Source organism: Panthera pardus, unplaced genomic scaffold (genome assembly GCF_024362965.1).
Source record: "Panthera pardus isolate Hobbes unplaced genomic scaffold, ASM2436296v1 HiC_scaffold_15, whole genome shotgun sequence".
Classification (NCBI taxonomy): domain Eukaryota; kingdom Metazoa; phylum Chordata; class Mammalia; order Carnivora; family Felidae; genus Panthera; species Panthera pardus.
This window is the reverse complement of record NW_026526710.1, coordinates 10,891,505-10,912,661: the sequence shown is the minus strand read 5'-3', so window position 1 is coordinate 10,912,661 and position 21,157 is coordinate 10,891,505. Positions and strand designations below refer to the sequence as shown.

At 44.0% G+C, this 21,157-nt stretch overlaps 1 protein-coding gene across 12 annotated transcripts in view; it reads left to right on the top strand.

Annotated features, from left to right (window-relative positions):
- Nucleotides 1–1,277: 1,277 nt before the first annotated feature.
- Nucleotides 1,278–21,157, top strand: part of CIT (citron rho-interacting serine/threonine kinase) — a 171,834-nt gene continuing 151,954 nt past the window's right edge. For 7 of the 12 annotated variants that reach the window (XM_019467299.2, XM_019467306.2, XM_019467305.2 and 4 more), the window contains exons 1-4: nucleotides 1,278–1,370; nucleotides 2,292–2,541; nucleotides 7,997–8,138; nucleotides 15,289–15,464. In XM_019467299.2, the coding sequence (XP_019322844.2) occupies nucleotides 2,446–2,541; nucleotides 7,997–8,138; nucleotides 15,289–15,464 (414 nt within the window). In that variant the 5' untranslated portion in view covers nucleotides 1,278–1,370; nucleotides 2,292–2,445. Of the gene's footprint in view, nucleotides 1,371–1,415; nucleotides 1,568–2,291; nucleotides 2,542–7,996; nucleotides 8,139–15,288; nucleotides 15,465–21,157 lie in introns of those variants that run through there. The other 5 variants (XM_053902092.1, XM_019467304.2, XM_019467303.2 and 2 more) reach the window with 3 other exon arrangements.

Here is a 21,157-nt window from a genome sequence, read left to right as displayed (position 1 = left end):
TTGCTTTCTTATGGTTTTACCACCTGTGCGCACATCTCTCCCTTGCAGTTTTGGAAACAGTCTGCTTTTGAAATTTGTATTAATGAAATCATCCTTTGTTCTGTTGTCATTTCCTTCATTCAGCATCATGTCAAAACTCATGTCATTGTGTTTAGCTGTATTTATTCCTTTTCATTATAGTATGAAAACACTCCAGTATACTTTGTATTGCTAATGGGACATTTGCATTGCTTCTAGTTTTTATTTTTGTTTTTGGCATTATGGGATACAATATTATTTGTCCATTCTTGGGCATATGAGCCGTAGGATATGCTTGTCTTCAACAGCAAATAGAACCAAACTTTTTCAAAGACACTGTACTAATTCATAGTCAGCTATGTATAAATGACTGAAGCTCCACATCTTTGAAAAACACTGCGAGAACTTCCTCCCCTTCTTGGGGGGAGGAGTGCGTGTTATTATATCTCACTGTTTCATGATTATGTATGAGATTGAGCACCTTTTTATACGTTTGTTGGCCATATGGATTTCCTCTTTAGTGAAGTGCCTGTTGAAATCTCCTGCGTTTAAGTGATTTTAAAATGTCCTTTCTGACAATTTCAATGTGTTTACCTATTTGTTGCCGGACAATCAGCCCAAAGTGGCAGGAACCGAGGCACGTTGAAGTTCAAGCTGCCTTAGCTGTAGCACAGAACAAATTGATTTCCCCAAATAGCAAACACTTCTTACTTCAGCCAATTTTTAAAAAATGTTTATTTTTTGAGAGACAGAGAGAACAAGCGAGGGAAGAGCAGAAAGAGAGGGAGGCACAGAATCCGAAGCAGGCTCCAGGCTCCAAGCTGTCAGCCCAGAGCCCAAGGCGGGGCTCGAACTCAGGAGCCGTGAGATCACCACCTGAGCCGAAGTCCGAGGCTTAGCCGACTGAGGCACCCAGGTGCCCCCTACTTTGGCCAGATTTAAGGAACAAGAAAATCAGGGCGGCCTGGCTGTCTTCCTCCTCGCAAGGAGACAGAAGACAGCGCCCTGGCGACCTCCTCAGGGATCCTAGACACAAACAATTCCATAAATGCAGCACCCTGCTTAACCGTCAATTTCAAACTTCCAGGACCTGCCCGGCCGCGTTTGCCCTTGCCCGTTTTCCATTGGTCACGAGTCAAAGGAAGTAACAATCTGATTGGTTCTCCCTTCCACTTCCTCTATCCCTTTTAGGACATAGGCGGAACTTTGTTGACACGCAGCTGTTCCTCCTAGAAGCGGGCACTCTGATTGGCCCGGACACGGCTGAACCCCGCCCACGCTGTTCGGGGTTCAAATGCAGAGGCGGGAGACCTCGGGCGGAGCAGAACGCGCACTGGCTGGGTCGGCGGAGCGTGAGTGTGAACCCCGCACGCCCATATCTCCCCCACCCCACTCTGCAAACCCGGGGATAGGCCGCCTCCACCCACACCAGTCCCGGCTTTCCCCCCCCGCTGCGGGGAGGGCGGTGTTGCCGCCTCCAAGGCTGCCGGGGGCCTGAGGGTCTTCCCAGGCTGGAGGTGCGCGGGTCCCCCTCCGAGGGAGCTGAAAGGTCTGCAGGTGGTGCCGTGGGGCGGGAGGAGTTGTGAGATCCTTCTTAAACAGGGTGGGGTCCCGTGTGTGATCCGCCCTGCCTCATTTACCTGTCCGCATTAACTGCATTATTCCGGCTAGTGGAGCGCGGCAGCTCCCTATTATCCGTGTGATCTTGACAATTTTGTGCCTTCACTTTTGGTACCATCCGTCACCTCCTACTTCCAGTGCCTTTCCCTCTGCTCCAGCCACTCCAGTCACTCGCGTCTCCCTGCTATTGTTAGCGAAGGCCAGGTTCTGCCTCAGAGCCTTAGTTCTGGCTGTTCCCTTTGCCCGGCACACTTTTCTTCCCTCTCCCGCCCATCAGCAAGACTTACTACTTACCCACTTCAGGTTTTGCTTCAAATGTTAGTTACCTTCTCAGTGAAGTCTACTCTGACTACACTGTTAAAAATTGCTCACACACACCAATTGCCCTTACCTTGCTCTCTCCCTCTCCTTTTTTAACCCCTGTAGCACGTATTACTTTCCAACATACTATGTCATTTACTTAAGTCATTGATTCTGTAAGTATTTATTAGAACTTGCTATGTGTCCTGGCTCTGTGTAAGCCCTTGTGGAGCTCCACAAGGGCTTACACTATAGGTGGAGTAGATAATAAATTTATTTATAAGTAAGAGACTATGTCAGATAAGTGTATTACCTCCTGTTATAGTGAATAAAAATCTGCTCTTTAATGTCAGATTTGCCAGACTGAACTTCCTAAGACCTGTGTGGTGACTGTTTTTACCTCCCTGTGCCCAACATCTTGAAGAAGATCAGGATTTTTCAGGCTCTTCCTCCTCAAATTGGTAGCACACACTTGCTCTGCTCCTGTATCTCTTCACCTTTGGAGAGATGTTGAAGTTCAAATATGGAGCAAGGAATCTGCTGGACGCTGGTGCTGCTGAACCCATTGCCAGCCGGGCCTCCAGGTTGAATCATTTCTTCCAGGTAACAGGCTGCCAACTCTTTCACCTGCGTGTGTTCCCTTGGCCCCTCCTTGTTGCTCTTATCCTTATAGGACTGAGGCTAATCTTCTAGGAGAAATCTCATTGGATGTTTTATATTGCTGATAGTTTTGGAAAAAGGAGCCATTGTACGGACAGAGGAGTAGATAGCTGAACTTGTCCTTGAAAGGAGATCTCTCTTTTTTAAAAAAAAATCATTTCTCACACTTTACACATCTATACTGTTGTCCTTTTATTAAAGAAAGAAAAACAGGGGCGCCTGGGTGGCTCAGTTGGTTGAGTGTCCGACTTCAGCTCAGGTCATGATCTCACAGTCCATGAGTTCAAGCCCCGCGTCAGGCTCTGTGCTGACAGCTCAGAGCCTGGAGCCTGCTTCAGATTCTATGTCTCCCTCTCTCTCTGACCCTCCCCTGCTCATGCTCTGTCTCTCTCTGTCTCAAAAATAAATAAAAACATTTAAAAAAAAAAAAGAAAGAAAGACAAAATTTATCGAGAAAATATTTGACCATAATTGCTATAGGTGTAATCCTATTTTCATTCAAGAGATGTTTATTTAAAACAAACAAAACAAAGCTTGATAAATACCCACACCTGTGAAAACCATAGTCCACTCAAGATATAGAGCATTTCTGGGTTGCATGGGTGGCTCAGTCGGTTGGGCATCTGACTCTTGATCTCAGGGTCCTGACTTCAAGCCCCATGTTGGGCTCTGTGCTGGGTATGAAGCCTACTTAAAAAAAAAAAAAAAAGAAAGAAAGAAAGAAAGAAAGAAAGAAAGAAAGAAAGAAAGATAGAAAACATTTCTATCACCCCAGAAGTATTAAAGCTTACTATCAGGAAATAATTTCCAAGTAGATTTCTAATTCTTTTGTTTTTGATGTAGACGAAACATTGTTCGTGTAGAAATCCTTGTTTGACTTATATATTCACAAGTCAGGGGGACAATATGGATAGTAGTGAAGATTTAGGTTTGAATCCTGGCCCCACACTAGTTAGCTGTGTCACCTTGAGTGACTCATTTGCCTTCTCTGAACCCATTTGCCACTCTTTTTTTTTTTTTTTAAGTTTTATTTTATTTATTTTGAGAGAGAGAGTGCATGAATGGGTGACAGGCAAAAAGAAAGAGAGAGTCCCAAGCAGGCTCTGCACTGTCAGTGTGGAGCCAGATGTGGGGGCTCAAACTCACAAACCATGAGATCGTGACCTGAGCTGAAAACCAAGAGTCAGACATTCAACCAACTGAATTACTAAGGTGCCTGCATTTGCCACTCTTGAAAATAGAGGTTAGAGCACCAAATTCAGAGGGTTGTCATGAGGATTAAATGAGATAATTTACGTAAAGCAGTTAGCTCTTGATAAGCCAATAATTATAAATGGTAACTATTATTAATGTTAAGTGTAGAAATGATATTAGTTATGGTAATGATGAATTTAAAAAATATTTTTAATGTTTTTATTTAATTTTGAAAGAGAGAGCACGAGCAGGGGAGGGGCAGTGAGAGAGGGAGACACAGAACCCAAAGCAGGCTTCAGGTTCCAAGCTATCAGCACAAAGCTCGATGTGAGGCTCGAACTCATGAACCTTGAGATCATGACCTGAGCTGAAGTTGGACACTTAACCGACTGAGCCACCCAGGCGCCCTAGTAATGATACATTTTTAAAAAAAGACTTTAAATAATCTTTACACCCCATGTGGGACTTGAACTCACAACTCTGACATCAGGAGTTGCATGCTCTACTGACTGAGCCAGCCAGGTGCCCCAGTAATGTTTACTTAACAGTAACTCTATTTTTAAGTTTTATTTTAATTTACATTTATTTAAATTATATTTTAAATTTTATGTTTACTTAACAGTAATTATATTTAGGAGGGTATTTATGCATGGATGCCTGTATGATGATAAATACTAATACTTTTTTGATGACATTTCCCCCCCAAAATACTGGTATTGGGGAATGTTCAAACAGATCAGTGGAGACAGACTGAAGGCTTAGGTTGTTCTATGCCATCTTCCCTGTTGCCATTTTAAGCCGTGAGATATTTTTCACAAATGAATAGTCTGCCTCTGACCCTAGCTGACTGGAGTACTGCCACATTTTAGCCCCTCTACATTTTACTCCAAAACTTTTCCAACTTCTTACAAAATTTACTAAGGGCTTATAGTGTGCTCATTATGTAACAAGTGTGGCTTCCAGAGAGCTGGGTACAGGGCCAGCGTGCTCCTGATTATCTCGCATCAGAACAGATGTAAGGACTGTTTTGACTTACATTTTAAATAGGAGGAGACAGGGCGCCTGGGTGGTGCAGTCGGTTAAGCGTCCGACTTCAGCCAGGTCCTGATCTCGCGGTCTGTGAGTTCGAGCCCCGCGTCAGGCTCTGGGCTGATGGCTCAGAGCCTGGAGCCTGTTTCCGATTCTGTGTCTCCCTCTCTCTCTGCCCCTCCCCCGTTCATGCTCTGTCTCTCTCTGTCCCAAAAATAAATAAAAAACGTTGAAAAAAAGATTTTTAAATAGGAGGAGACAGGCAGCAAGAGAGGCAAGGACTTGTCCAGGATCATGCAGCTTGTAAATGGCAGCGCCAAGCTCCAGAGATCAGACATGTAACCACTGGCGACATTGCCAGTGTGTGTCAGAGTTTATTAAATGTATATTATATTTAAGTGTCATTATAGAAGCAAGGATTGTGCTTCTCCCCAGTTCATCTTTTTTTAATGTTGAGTTCCTTCCTGCCCCCACAACTGCTAGTGTTTGCAACTGTAGCATACACATGACAATTGTCTAAACAGGCACTGGATACTGTCCTTTCCGGTACAGGGCTATTTTACCAAGGTTTAGATAGAGCAGTGATTTTGTTTTCCATCCAGGTAAGTACTCTAGATTGGGTCTTAGCTTCTACTAACATTCTGCTTAACTTTCCAACGACTTCTCTGTTGGCGGGCAGCAGATTTTTAGGTTTTTGAGCCAGCAAAATTTCACAAATTTGCTGGGCTAATCTAGGTTTGCCAGCTTTTTATTTTGCCAAGTAAAGGATGTACAGAGAAAGGCCTATTATCTCCAGTCCTTTCACTTCAAAAATAAGGGACTTTTTTTTTTTTTTAATAAATAAGGGACATTTTAAGAAACACCAACAGGGGTGACTGGGTGGCTCAGGTCATGAACTTCCAGTTCATGAGTTCAAGCTTCACATCGGGCTCTGTGCTGACAGCTCAGATCCTGGAGCCTAGTTAGGATTCTGTGCCTCCCTCTCTCTCTGCCCCTACCCCACTCATGCTCTGTCTCTCTCCCTCTCAAAAATAAACATTAAGGGGCGCTTGGGTGGCTCAGTCGGTTAAGCGGCCAACTTCGGCTCAGGTCATGATCTCGCGGTCCATGAGTTCTAGCCCCGCGTCGGGCTCTGTGCTGACAGCTCGGAGCCTGTGTCCCCCTCTCTCTCTGCCCCTCCCCTGCTTGTTCTTAGTCTCTCCCTCTCTCAAAAATAAGTAAACATAAAAAAACAAAAAAACAGATTCTAAGCCACAACCTAGAAAATTCTCACTCAGTAGGTCGGGGATAGCACCAGAGAATTTTTTTGTTGTTTTTTGGCTAAGTTCTTCGGGTGATTCAATGTAACCAGTCTGTTTCTATTATCCAGTGCTGTGTAAGAAACCACTCACAAAGTTTAAAGCAGCAATGATTTATTTTTCTTCTGATTCTGTGGGTTATTTGGATTCAACTAGGCAGTTCTGTTCTACCCTGTGATGTCAGCTGGGGTCACTCAAGGGGCCATATTATGTTGGGACCTTGGCTGGGACTGGAACATCTGGGTGCTGACTGCTGGCTGGGGCATCTGACTTTTCCTCTAGCTGACTTCTCTATGAAGTCCTTCATTATTAAGTAATCTAACCCAGGGCTGGTAACTTTCTTCTGTAAATAATAAATATTTTAGGCTTTGGGAGTAGCTCCAACTATTCAACTCTGCCACTGTAGCACAAAAGCAGCCACGGTATGTAAATGAATGGGTGTGGCTGTGTTCCAATAAATCTTTATTTATAAAAACAGGCAGTGGGCCAGATTGGCCTATGGGCCATAGTTTGCTGACCCCCGTCTGGTCTAAGCTTTTTTACATGGCGACTGGCTTCCCCAAAGAGAAAAGCAGATGGTGCTAGGCTCCTTTAGAACTCTGCCCAGAACTGGCACAGTGTCACTTGTGTCACCTTCTGTTGCTTAAAGCAAGTCACAGAGAAAGTACAGATTCAAGGGGAGGAGAAATAGACTCTGGCTCTTGATGGGAGTGGCAGCAGCACCTACAGAGTTAGAGGGCCTGTTGGTGGCCATCTTGGCAGAGAGACCCCACACAATCCATAGCCTGGCCCATGGAAATCTTTGCTCTAGACCAGGGGTTGCAAACTCATGTCCCTAGGGGCCAGGAAGTGAGTATAAGTGAGTCACATGGGCCAGATGGAAGACTGGCAGTGAGGTCTGCAGTGAACTGCTCAACACATTCACTACAGAGGGGCAGCATCACTCAACCACAGCTCAGCATCACCAGACGGGAATGTGGGACAATATTGCCCAACCCTCCAGTATTTTAGGAGAACCCTCAAATCCCACCCTTTCTTTTGAATGGAATTTCCTGATTTTTCAATATTGGCAGAAAATTCGAATTTAAGTGCTGCAGGCCTGGGGTGCCTGGGTGGCTCAGTTGGTTAAGCGTCTGATCATGACTGTTGGCTCAGGTCATGATCTTGCGGTTCGTGAGTTCGAGCTCTGAGTCTGACTCTGTGCTGACTCCAGGTCAGAGCCTGGAGCCTGCTTTGGATTCTGTGTCTCCCTCTCTCTCTGCCCCTCCCCTGCTCACACTCTGTCTCTCTCAAAAATGAAATAAACTTAAAAAAAAATAAAAATAAATAAATGCCGCAGGCCAAACAAAACATGTCTGTGGGCTAGATACAGTCTGCCAGTTTGGAACTGTTGGTCTAGGTCATGAATAAATTCAGCTTCAGTGTGGGCACTTCGTTCACACTACTTTAGATTGTTCAAGTAAATTAAAGAAACTGCAGTTATATTAGCAAACCTCTGGGCGCACTTGAAAGATGTAGCAATCATTGTGTCCTATTGTAGAGACATGGAAACACGTCAGAACCAGCAGGGTCCGGAGTAAATGTTCCCGTGAGCCTCAGACTGTTAAGAAGGAGGGGCCTTTTCTTATCAATGGCACGCTCGTGAAGGTTTTCTTCCCAGGCACCGGTGAAAGAAGCCCACAATAATGGAATTGTACAAGTGATAACTTAATGACTCTCCATTGATGTCGCTTTAAAGAATGAAGCCACAGAATTGTGCTGTTAGCGTGTGTCGTGAGCAGTTAGAGTTGGTAGCTTGTAATTTACTCTGTGTGGATGTTATTGATCAAAGCTTTTCATTATTGACAGTGTCTCCATCTGCTGTTTGCTGTTTTTAGGGGAAACCACCCTTTCTGACTCAACAGCAGATGTCTCCTCTTTCCCGAGAAGGGATATTAGATGCCCTCTTCGTTCTCTTTGAAGAATGCAGTCAGCCTGCTCTGATGAAGATTAAGCACGTGAGCAACTTTGTCCGCAAATGTAAGTTTGGAGAGGTTTTTCTGGAAAAGTGTTCTGGGAGAGAAAACTGCAAAAATGCCCCAGGCAGAATGAGTTAGTGGTTGGTGGTAGTGAGTAGGAACTCTGCTCTGAGGAAGGCAGACTCAGTTTTAAGGTCAGTTTCCACCTGTTGCATTTGGGAGAACAGATAAGTCAGGTCTCCTGGTTGCAAGTGACAGAAACTCAACTCAAACTAGCTTAGGCCAAATAAGTGAATTTATGGCTCATGAAACTGAGCTCATGAATCCCATCCAGGGATGGGTCAAACTTTAGGCATGGCTGGATCCAGATATGTGAGTTAGTCCTCTGGCTCCATCCTTTTTTTTTTTTTTTTTTTTTTTTTTTTTTAATGTTTGTTTATTTTTGAGACAGAGACAGAGCATGGATGGGGGAGGGTCAGAGAGAGGGAGACACAGAATCCGAAGCAGGCTCCAGGCTCCGAGCTGTCAGCACAGAGCCCGACGTGGGGCTCGAACTCACGAACCGCGAGATCGTGACCCGAGCTGAAGTTGGACGCTTAACCGACGGAGCCACCCAGGCGCCCCACTGGCTCCATCCTTATACCCACTCAGGGCCGATAATCCTGCAGGCATAGCAGGCACAGTATTTAATTTTAATAAATTGCACTTATTTTCATTAATTTAATTTAAATTTAGTTTGAAACAAGAAAACTATGAACAAAATAATTATAGTGATTTTGGGTTATATTTATCCTTTTGTCAGTGGTATCATAAAATATAATTTTTGACTTTTTTTAATGTTTATTTTTGAGAGAGAGAGAGATAGTAAGTGAGCGTGAGCAGGGGAGGGGCAGAGAGAGAGAGGGAGACACAGAATCCGAAGCAGGCTCCAGGCTCCAAGCTGTCAGCACAGAGCCTGATGCGGGGCTCGAACCCACAGTGAGATCATGACCTGAGCCGAAGTTGGAGGCTTAACCAACTGAGCCACTCAGGCGCCCCCTGATTTTTTTTTTTTTTTTAATGGAGGAAGAGGCTGATGAAAGCAGATGTACCTAGGCCCTATGAAAGTCATAAATCGGCCTTGGCCACACCCTGTTCGTGTCTTACTCAATGTGGGGGAGTGGGCTGCTGGTGTCCCAGTTTTGTATTTTATTACTTTACATCAGTGTTTTTTGGCCAGTGGTGGTTTTGCACCTCCCTACCCCCCCACCCTGGACACTTGGCAATGTTTGGGAGACATTTTCAGTTGTCACAACTTGCAGGGAAGGGTGCTCCTGGCATCTAGTGGGTGAAGCCAGAGATAATGCTGACCTTCCTGCAATGACAGAATAGCATAGAATTATCTGGCCCAAAATTTCAGTAGTGCCGAGTTTGAGAAACCCTCCCTTATGCGACTTTGCTGTGTAACCATGCACCTTGAACTATAGTGGTCTGAAACTATAATCGTTGTATTACGCCTCATGAATCTGTGGGTTGAGGATGTTTCCACTCCATGTGACTTGGGCTAAGATTGCAGGCACCCAGGACTCTCCTCGTCTAGAAAGTCCAAGATGGCCTGCACAGTGTCTGGTATGTTGCCTAGAAGGCTGGACTCGGCTGGGACTCTGGGATGACGGGGCCTTTCCCTGTCTCTGTGAAGTCTCCAGGCCTCTTGCTCTCCAAGTGGCTTCCCTGTGTGGTCTCTCCATCAAGGGTTAGCCAACTACAGCCTGGGATCCCTGTTTTGTAAAGCAAGTTTTACTGGAAGGTGTTGGCCAGGTCCATTTGTTCGCATACTGCCTGTGGCTGCTGTCCCACTACAAGGCCTTTGAGTAGTGGTGACTGAGACCATATGGCTTACAGAGCCTTGAATATTTATTCTCTGGCCCTTAAAGAAAAGCTTTCTGACCTCTGATCTACATGGTCTCTCTAGTAGAGATGTTGACTTCTTACATGGTAGCTCAGGGCTTTCAAAAGCACCAAGGTGGAAACTGCTGGGAATTCTCAGGGCTTATGTGTGGAAGGGACGTAAGATCTCTTTGGCTGCATTGTCTTGTTTGAAGTGAGTCGTGGGGCTGCCCAGATTCCATGTGCCAGGGAGTCTAGACATAAGGGCGTGAGTTCCAGGAGGTGTGTGTATGATTCGTTGGCACCATCTTTGGAGATGGCTACCACACCTTATGCAATATTTATTTTCCACTCTCTATATTAATAGGATCCCCAGGAAAGATTTTAACTGGTTCTGTTCTGGGTCATCTGTCTACCCCGTGACCAGGGGCCAGGCCAGGATGTCAGGTGTTATGGGCCTCCTCTGGGTGCCTAGGGGTTCAGGCACTGCAGTTACCAGGGTCTCATGGAATGGGGGATGTGGAAGTGCCCAAAGGAGCTGAGAGTTTTCAGTAGATAAAATTAGTGTATGTCCACTTGTCTTTTCTGTTTCCTTATCTGCAAAATGGGGAAAATGCATATCCAATAAGGCTGTGTGGGGCTTGAATGAGTTAGTGCACAGATTAGGCTTACGTTGCCTGGCACACAGGAGATAATAAATGTTAACCAGTAATGGTAGCCACCAGCCTCCAAGTATATTTAATATATTGTAGGTCTTTAACTTTGAAATGTACTTGGGTACTATTCATTATTCCATATTTTTTTTGAATAAACTCCCACCTTATTTTCTTGAATATTTAAATCCTCAAATAGGGAGTGGGAGGGGAAGGGAAATTATGAGACAGACTAATTTATCAAGCCATCTACCGGCTCCTTCATTAATCTTGAGTCTGCCCTCTGGTTACTTTAAAGTAGTGGATCTTCTAGACTCATTCAGTAATCAGGGCGCTTAGACTTAGCGAAATGTAGATTTTTCTAATAGAATTCTCTTGCAAGGAACTGTTTCATATTTTTGAAGAGGCTTCCTGGAGAGTACGGCTGAGAGGCTGTGATTGGAAAAGGGTGATTACGTTAGTATGTCTGTGGTTCCCCCGCCACCCCCCCCCCCCAACCTCTTTTTAAGTTTCTGTTTTGGAATCTAAGTGTTCTTACATGGGTAGAAGGGCCCAAAAGTTGCTACTGCATAAGAGACCGTTGCTACTCCATGCTACTGCATGGAGACCGTTGGAGGAAATGAGACAGTGGGTATGGTCCTGAAGTGGTATCCCTAGCTGGAGCCAAAGTAGGACAGGGAACCCACATCTGGGAACCCAGGGAAGAGATTTTTGTTTCTTAATTACTGTTCTATTCCCAGTGCCTAAAACAGTGTCTGGCACATGATAGATGTTCAGTAAATATTGGTCGAATGATTATGTTGCTGAGTGAACAAAGTTAAGGGGCAAAATTGTAAGTATTGTATTGTAGAATTTGTGTAAAAAATAAACTGATATTAAAACATGAATGGGGGTTCCTGGGTGGCTCGGTTGGGCGTCTCACTTTGGCTCAGGTCATGATCTCACGGTTCGTGGGCTTGAGTCCTGTGTCAGGCTCTGCCCTGGCAGTGTGGAGCCTGCTTGGGATTCTCTCTCTCTCTCTCTCTCTCTCTCTCTCTCTCTCTCACTCTCTCTCTCTCTCTCTCTTTCTCTCTGCCCCTCCTCACTTGTGTGTGCGTGCGTGCGTGCATGCGTGTGTGTGTGTGTATAAACTTAAAAAAATAAAACATGAATAACAAAGTGTTGATAATTGTTGACATTGGACTATTCTTGGTGGTTTGACGGTAGCTTTAATCCTATACTCTTTCAGCTACATTTACTGTAGGCAAAAGCTTCTGTATGTTAACAACTGTAGTATGTATGGGCGAGTTATAACTATAAGAAATTTTTTTTCCAATTCTAAACATAATACAAAGTTAAATATATAAAAGGTCCAAATGATAAAAAAAATTAAATAAACATGGGGTGCTTCAATGGCTCAGCCAGTTAGAGCATCAGTCTCTTGATTTTGGCGCAGGTCACCATCCAGGGTCGTGGGATCGAGCCCTACATTGGGCTGAGCTTGGAACCTGCTTGGGATTCTCTCTCTCTCTCTCTCTCTCTCTCTCTCTCTCTCTCTCCCTCTCTCCCTCTCTCCCCACCTCTGCCCCTCTCCCCTACTCTTGCACTCTCTTCCTTTTTATCTGTCTAATAAATTAAAAATAAAAATAAATAAAAGGTCAAAATGAGAGAATATCCCTCAAAATCTTATCTAAGATAACTGCTGTTAACAGTTTGGTGCATAGTGTTGCAATTTTTTTTGTCCTTATAAAATATTTATTATGGACATTTTGAAGTGGGTCTTAAGGTAAAGAGAATAATGTAATGAGCTCATGCGTACCAGTCAACAAGCAGTTATCAACCCTTGGCGTGTATGTTCTAACATTACTTTTGTTTAATTTTACACAAAGTGGATCATATGTATGTAATATTTTGCTACTAGCTTTGCTCACTTAGCATTGTATTTACTCAACAAATATTTACGGAGCATTTGCTGTGTGCCAGGTTCCGTTTTAGGTACTGTGTTCACAGTAGTGATCAGCACTGACAAAAATTCCTGCCCTTAAAGAATATGTAATATATTCTAGTGGAGACTGAGCTACCTCATGTGCCTAATATGGTTTTATGTGGGTGGGACTTTTAGGTCGATTCCACTTCCCTGCTGATGGACCTTTAGGTCATTTCTGATTATTTTTCTGTTACAAGCAGTGCTCATGATGAATATCTTCCTGTCTATTTCGAGCACATCTGCTAACGTTTCTGTGAAGGACAAATTCCTAGAAATTGAAATGTTGAATGACTGAGTTGCAGAAAAGGAAGCGATACACTGTGCTGTATTGGCTTTTGCCCCTGGGTCCAAATGTTTATCTGACAAGGTCACGCTTTGACTGCCTTTTCATTACCATGCTTTGGGTCTTCATTTCCACCTCAATATTCGGTACTTAAATGCTGTAACTAACAGTGTGCAGGGCTGAAGTGTGATGTGGTTTTGGAATCACAGAAGCTGCTGGCATGGAGGGAAATTGTGAATCGTCTTTTTTTTTTTTTTTTTTTAATAGTCATAGACTTGAGTTTAGTATCTCAATCATTCACCTTAATAATTCAAAGCCTTTGGAAAAAGACCTAAAATTTGGTAAGGTTTCTCAGAATTCTGAGTATCCTTGTGGTTCTGTCTATAGCGGTTTATTTACTTGTGTGACTGAAATGCCTGGTGGTTACAGCGATGGATCCAGAGTTGAGTTGGACAAATGCAGTAAGCAACTTAGGGACCCAAGGCCTAACAGAGAATTGGGAGAGGCTGGCTTCATGCGCAAGCAGTAATAAAATCAGGTTCAACCCAGGAAGTTGCAAGCCAGCATATTTGGGGAATTATAATTCAAAACTCAAATACTTGATCTGAAAGAAACTTGGAAAAATGGCAGGGAAGAGAGACAGGGCTTGGCACAGGGATGGCAGGGCAGAAGGAAGATATTGTGCAGCGTTCAGTCTTGCTTCTGCATGAATTCTCCACAAAGGTGCTCCAGATTTATTTTTTGCAATGGTTATGATGAATTTATTCGGATGTGCCGACCACGCTTGCCTGATTCCTCCAGGGACCAAAGGGAAATGCTTTCAGGATGACTGGCTGAAGAGACAGGTGGGAAGGCACTCAGTGCAGTGGAGTTCATCATGTGTACCTTTGATCCAAGTGAATGCGACTCCACCCACACAACAAAGAAAGGAGGTGGATACCAATTAACATTGTATTGGCTAATTTATCAATATTCTGCTCAATGACTATAGGTAATGAAATGACTTTTCCCCTTGTTGGATTAACTTCCTCCTATTGTGTGAATAACTTGCTGAGCGTAGCTCTAGAATGTAGCTCCCGAGTTTATTTGGTGCCCAACCATGGAAAGGGCAACCTGCCCTAATGCCTGGAGGACTTTAGTGTCTGTCTGGGATATCAAGAGTCTCTTGGTCTCATCATGGCACCTTTCTGAGGGATTCTCCAGAATAATTTTGATTCCGTGTTCCTCTTGTCTTCCTTTGGAGCATAACCCCTATATTTGATGCAGCTTCTCTGTAATGTGCAGGATTGAATTTTTTAGTCAGCTACAGCTGTTCCACTTCCCTCTTTCAGATCCTTAGAGAGTCATTGCATATCCAGTGATGTCCCAGCTTACTGTTCTTAGAGTGTCAGTAAATATACTGTAGATTCCAAATCTGCCATCCATTTAATCCATACTTCATACATTCAGGATCTCCACCTGTTATGGACTGAATGTTTGTGTCCCCCTGCAAATTCATATGATGATGAAGTCATGAAGGTGGGGCCTCTGTGATGGAATTGTTGTCCTTAGAAGAAGAAAAAGAGAGACGAGGGTTCTGTCTCTCTCCATCTTGTGAGGATGTAGTGAGAAGATGGCTGTCTGTAAGCCAGGAAGTGGGTTCCCACTAGGAACTCGGTCTGCCAGCACTTTGATCTTGGACTTCCCAGCCTCCAGAACCGTAAGAGATAAATGCCTGTTGTTTAAGCCACCTCATCTATGGTATTTTGTTACGGCAGCCTGAGCAGACTAAGATACTGACTGAGAGATTGCACTTGCAAAAGGAGTACGACCGTAGGCAAAGAAACAGATAGTTGCAAACCCTTCCAGGTGTGTGACCTGTCAGTGCTGCAGAGCAAATGTCAGGGCTCCATTTTCTTTTTCTTTTTGGTAGCACTGCTCCATATTAAGGGAAAGGAGGTATTACTGACAATCCGAAAGAGATGGGTTTGTGGGATAACACTGTGCAGTAGCACTAGAATGGGATAAGCGGGAGGTCAGCTCTAAAGTCGACTGAGTTGGGAATCGTGTTGCTTACGTCACATTATGAACCAGTCTGAATGCTGATAAGCGCGTTTGACCAAACGCTGCCCTGTGGCCTTCAGAGAGGAAGAAGAAAAGCCTGATTTGTGTTCTCCTCCTATTTTCTGAGTCTACAGGATTCAAATCGTAGCTACCATGGAAACTGCTTTGGAATTTCTGGAGCCCTTAATTTTAAACTTAACATATAAAAACACTTTTGTGCTGATTTTATAATTATTCGTGACGGATGGGAAAGTGACTAAAATGTCTTTTGACAGCGAGGGAACACATAGGAACACTTTTTTCCTTTCTTTCTTTTTTTTTTTTTTTTTGTGCTTTCATAAAGATGCGTGTATTGGAAAGTGCTTCACTCACCTGGGAGTAACTCTTACATCTCTTGCAGATTCCGACACCATCGCTGAGTTACAGGAGCTCCAGCCTTCAGCAAAAGACTTTGAATTCCGAAGTCTCGTGGGCTGTGGCCACTTTGCTGAAGTGCAGGTGGTAAGAGAGCGAGCAACTGGCGACGTCTATGCCATGAAGGTCATGAAGAAGACGGCCTTGTTGGCCCAAGAGCAGGTAGGAGCATTTTCACGCCACACCCTTTCCCCTTTCTGTACCAGGATGTTCACTGCAGGGGCAATCATCTGCTGAATTGACATCTGGGATTGAGCAAGTTTTCCTCGGCGACTCTTTGGTTAATTACAGTTGCAGAAAGAGCTCTCCTGTTCTCAGCTTTTCTTGAACTGATACTGACTCATTTTGAGGGCTCACAAGCTTCCCGCGATGGCTTTATTGTGTTTCTATAGTTGTATTTTATTCAGAATCAACGTGGCCTTTTAACTAATGAATTTAAGATGACCCTTTATGACCGTCAGCTGGAAGTTTTGACATGTGCATATTGTGGGGTTAGGCAGCATATGGTTGTGTGCACATTTTCTATACTTGTGTTGTGGGCATATGTGTTTGATTTTAAAACAGGCCTTTGAAGAAATTAAATAAAATCGTCCTGTGGCGAGAGTGTTGCTTGTTTGAGAGCAGGTAAGAACTTCTTTTTTATGGTCATGGTGTTTTTCTTTCTTTTAAACAAGGCTGCTGCTCCAGACATATCGATTCATTTGCCGAGTTTCTAGAGAGACTGCCATCAGCCTTGGCGTTCAGAGCAATTTATTAGTTACAGACGTCCGAGCACACATCATGTGTCTGATAATGTACCCAGCTCCGTGGGAAGCCCGTGAAAGGAATTGAAGCTCCATGGCCGTTAGTTGCAGGGTTTTAAAAACAACTTTGGAAAGTGGAGAAAAAATGCAAATGTATAAAGCAGGCGCTTAGCAGCTAAACATCACAGAAGGGAGAGCAGTTAGCAAATTCACCAGCTGGGGAGTGAGGAGAGATGTGAGTGAGCCAGGGACGGTTAGGGGAGGTTCACACTGCTGAAAGCGAATGCAGGTTCTGGGCGGAGAGACGTGACAGGAGTGTGGCAGGTGGAAGTGTATGTGTGACGTTCTGGAGGTTTGAGTACTAGAACGCTGTACAGATGTGTGTGTGTGTGTGTGTGTTTCCTTAGTGGTTTAGAACAGATGGGACTAGGAAATGGGGAGAAATGAGACATTTGGGTGGGGAGAGGGTAATTGGTGGGAAATCTGATGAACCTTTTTTTATTGTGGCAAAATATACATAACATAAAATTTACTGTTTAAAATTTTTTTTTAAATTTTTTTTTTTATTTTTGAGAGAGAGAGAGAGACAGAGCGCAAGTGGGGGAAGGGCAGGGAGAGAGGGAGACACAGAATCTGAAGCCGGCTCCAGGCTCTGAGCTGTCAGCACAGAGCCCGATGCGGGGATCAAACTCCTGAGTCATGAGATCATGAGCGGAACCAAAGTTGGACACTTAACTGACTGAGCCACCCAGGTGCCCCTAAAATTAGGGTTGTAATTATTTAATTAGGGTTTTAACTGTTTTAATCCTTCTTAGGGTACAATTCACTGGCCTTAAGTGCATTTACCAATGTTGTGCAACCATAGCCACTATTTCTAGAATTTTCTCATCCTCCCAAACAGAAACTCTGTACCTATTAAATGTTAACTCCTCATTCCCCCAAGAACTGTTTGGAATGGCAGCTCACTTTGTGAGGCAGCTGGGGATCATTTACACTTTTGGAAGGAGGAGGTTGGGATCAGAGTCTGAGGACTCAGTGGCTTTGCGTGGCCTCCAGTCAAAGAAGCAGCGGAGGGCAGGAAGCTGCTTGTCAGAGTCCGAGAATGATGTAGCCTGTGTTTAGCAGTGAAATGTGAGCTACTTCACAGGAAGGAGAAATGACAGGACGTTGCCGATCATTTGGAAGGGAGGAATGGGAGGTGTTCACTTAACCTCCCAGTATCTGAGCAGCCACCTATCCTCGGTACAAACTTACTGAGCACCTGTTGTGTGTGGTGTGCTTCTGGGTCCTTGAGGGGAGGCATGAAGTGTAGCCCTGACCTTGCACGCTTCTGTTTTAGGTGGGAAGTAGTGCATGTAAAAAGAAAACAATCTAATATACTGCACTGCAGGCAAGCGACAGAGATGTGCAGATAGGGTGCCTTCCTTCCGGTGAATGACTCACGATGACCCTGTGTGAGGTGTGGGCTGGGGGATTTTAAAAATAATACACATCCAGGAACTAATAAAAGCTACCCAACCATTCCTTAAGAGGGTGAATAAAAGAAGAGTCTTTAATTGAGCCATGGCAAGCCTTCATAATTTAAGGGCATGAGAAGCGAAAAACCAGCACAGGGTGTGAATGAAAGGAAATGCCAGAGAAGGAGGTAGAGAGAGGCGACATCCTGTAAGCAAGACCTATCACCTAGGAGAGGCCAGCACAGCACACCTGTTCAGGGCTCTGTGAGAACCAGAAGAGTCCTCAGAGACCATTTATTTTATTTAAAAAAAATAAAAATAATTTTTTAATGTTTATTTTTTAGAGAGACAGAGTGCAAGTGGGGGAGGGGCAGAGAGAAGGAGATACACAATCTGAAGCAAGCTCTGGGCTGTCACCACAGAGTCTGATGGGGGGCTCGAACTCACGAACCGTGAGATCATCACCTGAGCCAAAGTCAGATGCTTAACTGAGCCACCCAGGCACCTGAGACTTTATTTTAATGGAGGCTTCAGGGGTCAGATGAGGAGCCAATGGTGAGCAAATGAAGATGTAGCCTTCTCAGTTCAGCCACCCTTCACTGAACACCTTTTATGTGCCAGGAAAGAAGGACCACAGATCAGGTGCAGGAGATTACAGAAGTTGGGTTGTTTCTGGAATGTGTTCGATATAGCACTGGTGGTATGCAAGATGATTTTAGGTAGTACATGGACAAAACTATTTTGAGGTGTTTAGTAGTCTAATATTAACTAGCGTGTTAAAACCTGGGAGTTTTATAGATGTTAAAATAAATGGAAGAAGGCATATTTAAAGTTAAATTATTACTACTTTTTTGAAGTTTTATTTATTTTGAGAGAGCAAGAGCGGGAGAGGGGCAGAGAGCGAGGGAGAGAGAGAATCAAACAGGCTGCATTCTGTCAGCACAGAGCCCGATGTAGGGCTTGATCTCACGAACTATGAGACCGTGACTTGTGCCAAAACCAAGAGTCGGACGCTTAACTGAGCTACCCAGGTGCCCCTAAAGTTAAATAATTTTTATTTTGAAATAGTCACAGATTTATAGAAAAGTTGCAAGCACAGTGTATCAGCCAGGATTCTATAATATATAAAAATATGCACATTAAATATATATACATATACACATTGAATATCCATACATACATGTGTATGGATGACTTACCCAATTGTAACGACTGTAAAGTCTGAAATCTGTAGGGGAGGCCAATAAGCTGGAAACTCTTGCACTAGAACTGATAATGCAAACTTGAGGCAGAATTTCTTCTTTATCAGGGAAGCCTCACTTTTGTTCTTTCATATGATTGGCTGAGACCCACCCAGGAAGGATCATCTCCTTTACTAAAATCAACTGTTTGTAGATGTTGACTTGTTAACCATATCTACAAAATATCTTCACAGCAATGCTTGAGATTAGCTGGGTGCTATAGCCTAGCTAAGTTGACATGTAAAACTATCACAAACTATGAACAACTTTTTTCTTCCTGAGCCATTTGAAAACATGTTGCCAGTGGTGCCCTGTTACCTCCAAATACTTCAGTGTGCATTTCCTACAAGAAGGACGCTCTCCTGTGAACCACAATACAGCCATCACTATTGGAAAAGACACAATGCTGCATTACTGCCATCTAATCCTAAGACCCCGTTCATGGTCCACCAACTGTTTCATGGTCTTTTAGAGCAAAAGGGTCAAGCTCAGGATCACACATAACATTTAGTTGTCCTGTCTTTTTAGTCTTTTTCAGTCTGGACCAGCTTCTCAGTTTTCCCTGGACTCTCATGACCTTGGCCATTCTGAAGATTACAGGCCAGTTATTTTGTAAACATACAGATATGTTTAATGTTGCTCAGGTTCATTCAGGTTATAGATCTTTGGCAAGAATATCACAGACAAGATGTTCTATTCTTCTCATTGAGTCCCACCGGGTGACCCCATTTCAGTTTGTCACATTCATGTCGATGTTCACTTAGGTATCGGCCGTGCTTCTCCACTGTAGGGCCACCCCTTTCTTCTTCGTCATTACATGAGTATTCTGTGGGGAGGTGCTTTCAGACTGTGGAAATACCCGATCCTCATAAAACTTTCAGGTTCTTAATTTATAGCTGTATGGACTTGCATGTTCCTGTTTAAGTCAATGAATTAGAAGCCATTCCTGTCATTACGTATTTTTATACTCAAATCATCCTCTAAGCTGGGCCATGAGAATCTCTTCAGGTTGATTTCTGTGTCTTTTGACGCATCCCCATCTTTGAGTTACTGTCTTTCTAGTGCAAGATGTTAAAGCTCTTGTACTTTTACCTTGCCTGCCCCACCCTTGCAATCAGACCTTTCTCAAAGGGTGCCTGTTTCTTTTAGTGTAAAATGGTATTTAGAAACCAAGATCCGGGTACTAGGTGTCCTTATTGCTGTTGGAGTGTCACTGCTTCCAGATCCCTTTCAGTGAGCAGAGCTAGAGAATAGAAATTCAGGTTTTTAATATAGCTACTTGCGTGCGCGTGCACACACGCACACACACACACACACACACACACACACACACACACACACATTTATTTCTCTATTTCTCCATCTCTGTATATTGAAAAACCATGTGTTCATACCAGTACGTCCGGGTTCAGTCCAACTTCCCTGAGTGTATTCTAGTGTTCACCCTTTCTGTGTTTGTAGCTCCCTTCTCTGATATCACCCATAATATCTTAGCTTATTTTATGCATCTCTGTGTATCCAGTCTACTGTCTTTGCTGCCACTCTTCTCATTGGTAGGCTTAGATGCCCTGTTCCAGGCTATCGCTGCATGTGGATGGCTTCCTCACCCTATTTGGGCCCTTGATACCTGATATTGGACTGCCTCCCTCTGCCCCCCTCCCCCCCCCCCCCGCCCCCACACATAGTTGCCGCCCTCCTCACCCTGCTTGGGCTTGGCACCCTGTTCTGGGCCACTGTGTCCCACTCTCCCTACTACCTGTTATGGTTGCTTACCTTGTTCTGTTCCACCTAATGGATTTAGGACTGAATTATTCAGGGAGAGAAGGTGAAGAAGAAAAAGAGGGAGATATTTAGATTCAAAAGAAGTGAGTTGCTTTAAGGACAAAAGTAAATAATTGGACAGATAATACACAGATCTGGCAAAAATCATGAGCAAAGTAGACGAATGAATGAAATTTGTGGAGTGCTGGGCTAAGGGATGGTTTTTCTTTTCTTAAACTAGAGACATCAGTTTAGGCTTAAAGAGAGAGGTTGGCACAATGGAATACTACGTGGCAATGAGAAAAAATGAAATATGGCCTTTTGTAGCAACGTGGATGGAACTGGAGAGTGTGATGCTAAGTGAAATAAGCCATACAGAGAAAGACAGATACCATATGGTTTCACTCTTATGTGGATCCTGAGAAACGTAACAGAAACCCATGGGGGAGGGGAAGGGAAAAAAAAAAAAGAGGTTAGAGTGGGAGAGAGCCAAAGCATAAGAGACTGTTAAGAACTGAGAACAAACTGAGGGTTGATGGGGGGTGGGAGGGAGGGGAGGGTGGGTGATGGGTATTGAGGAGGGCACCTTTTGGGATGAGCACTGGGTGTTGTATGGAAACCAATTTGACAGTAAATTTCATATATTAAAAAAT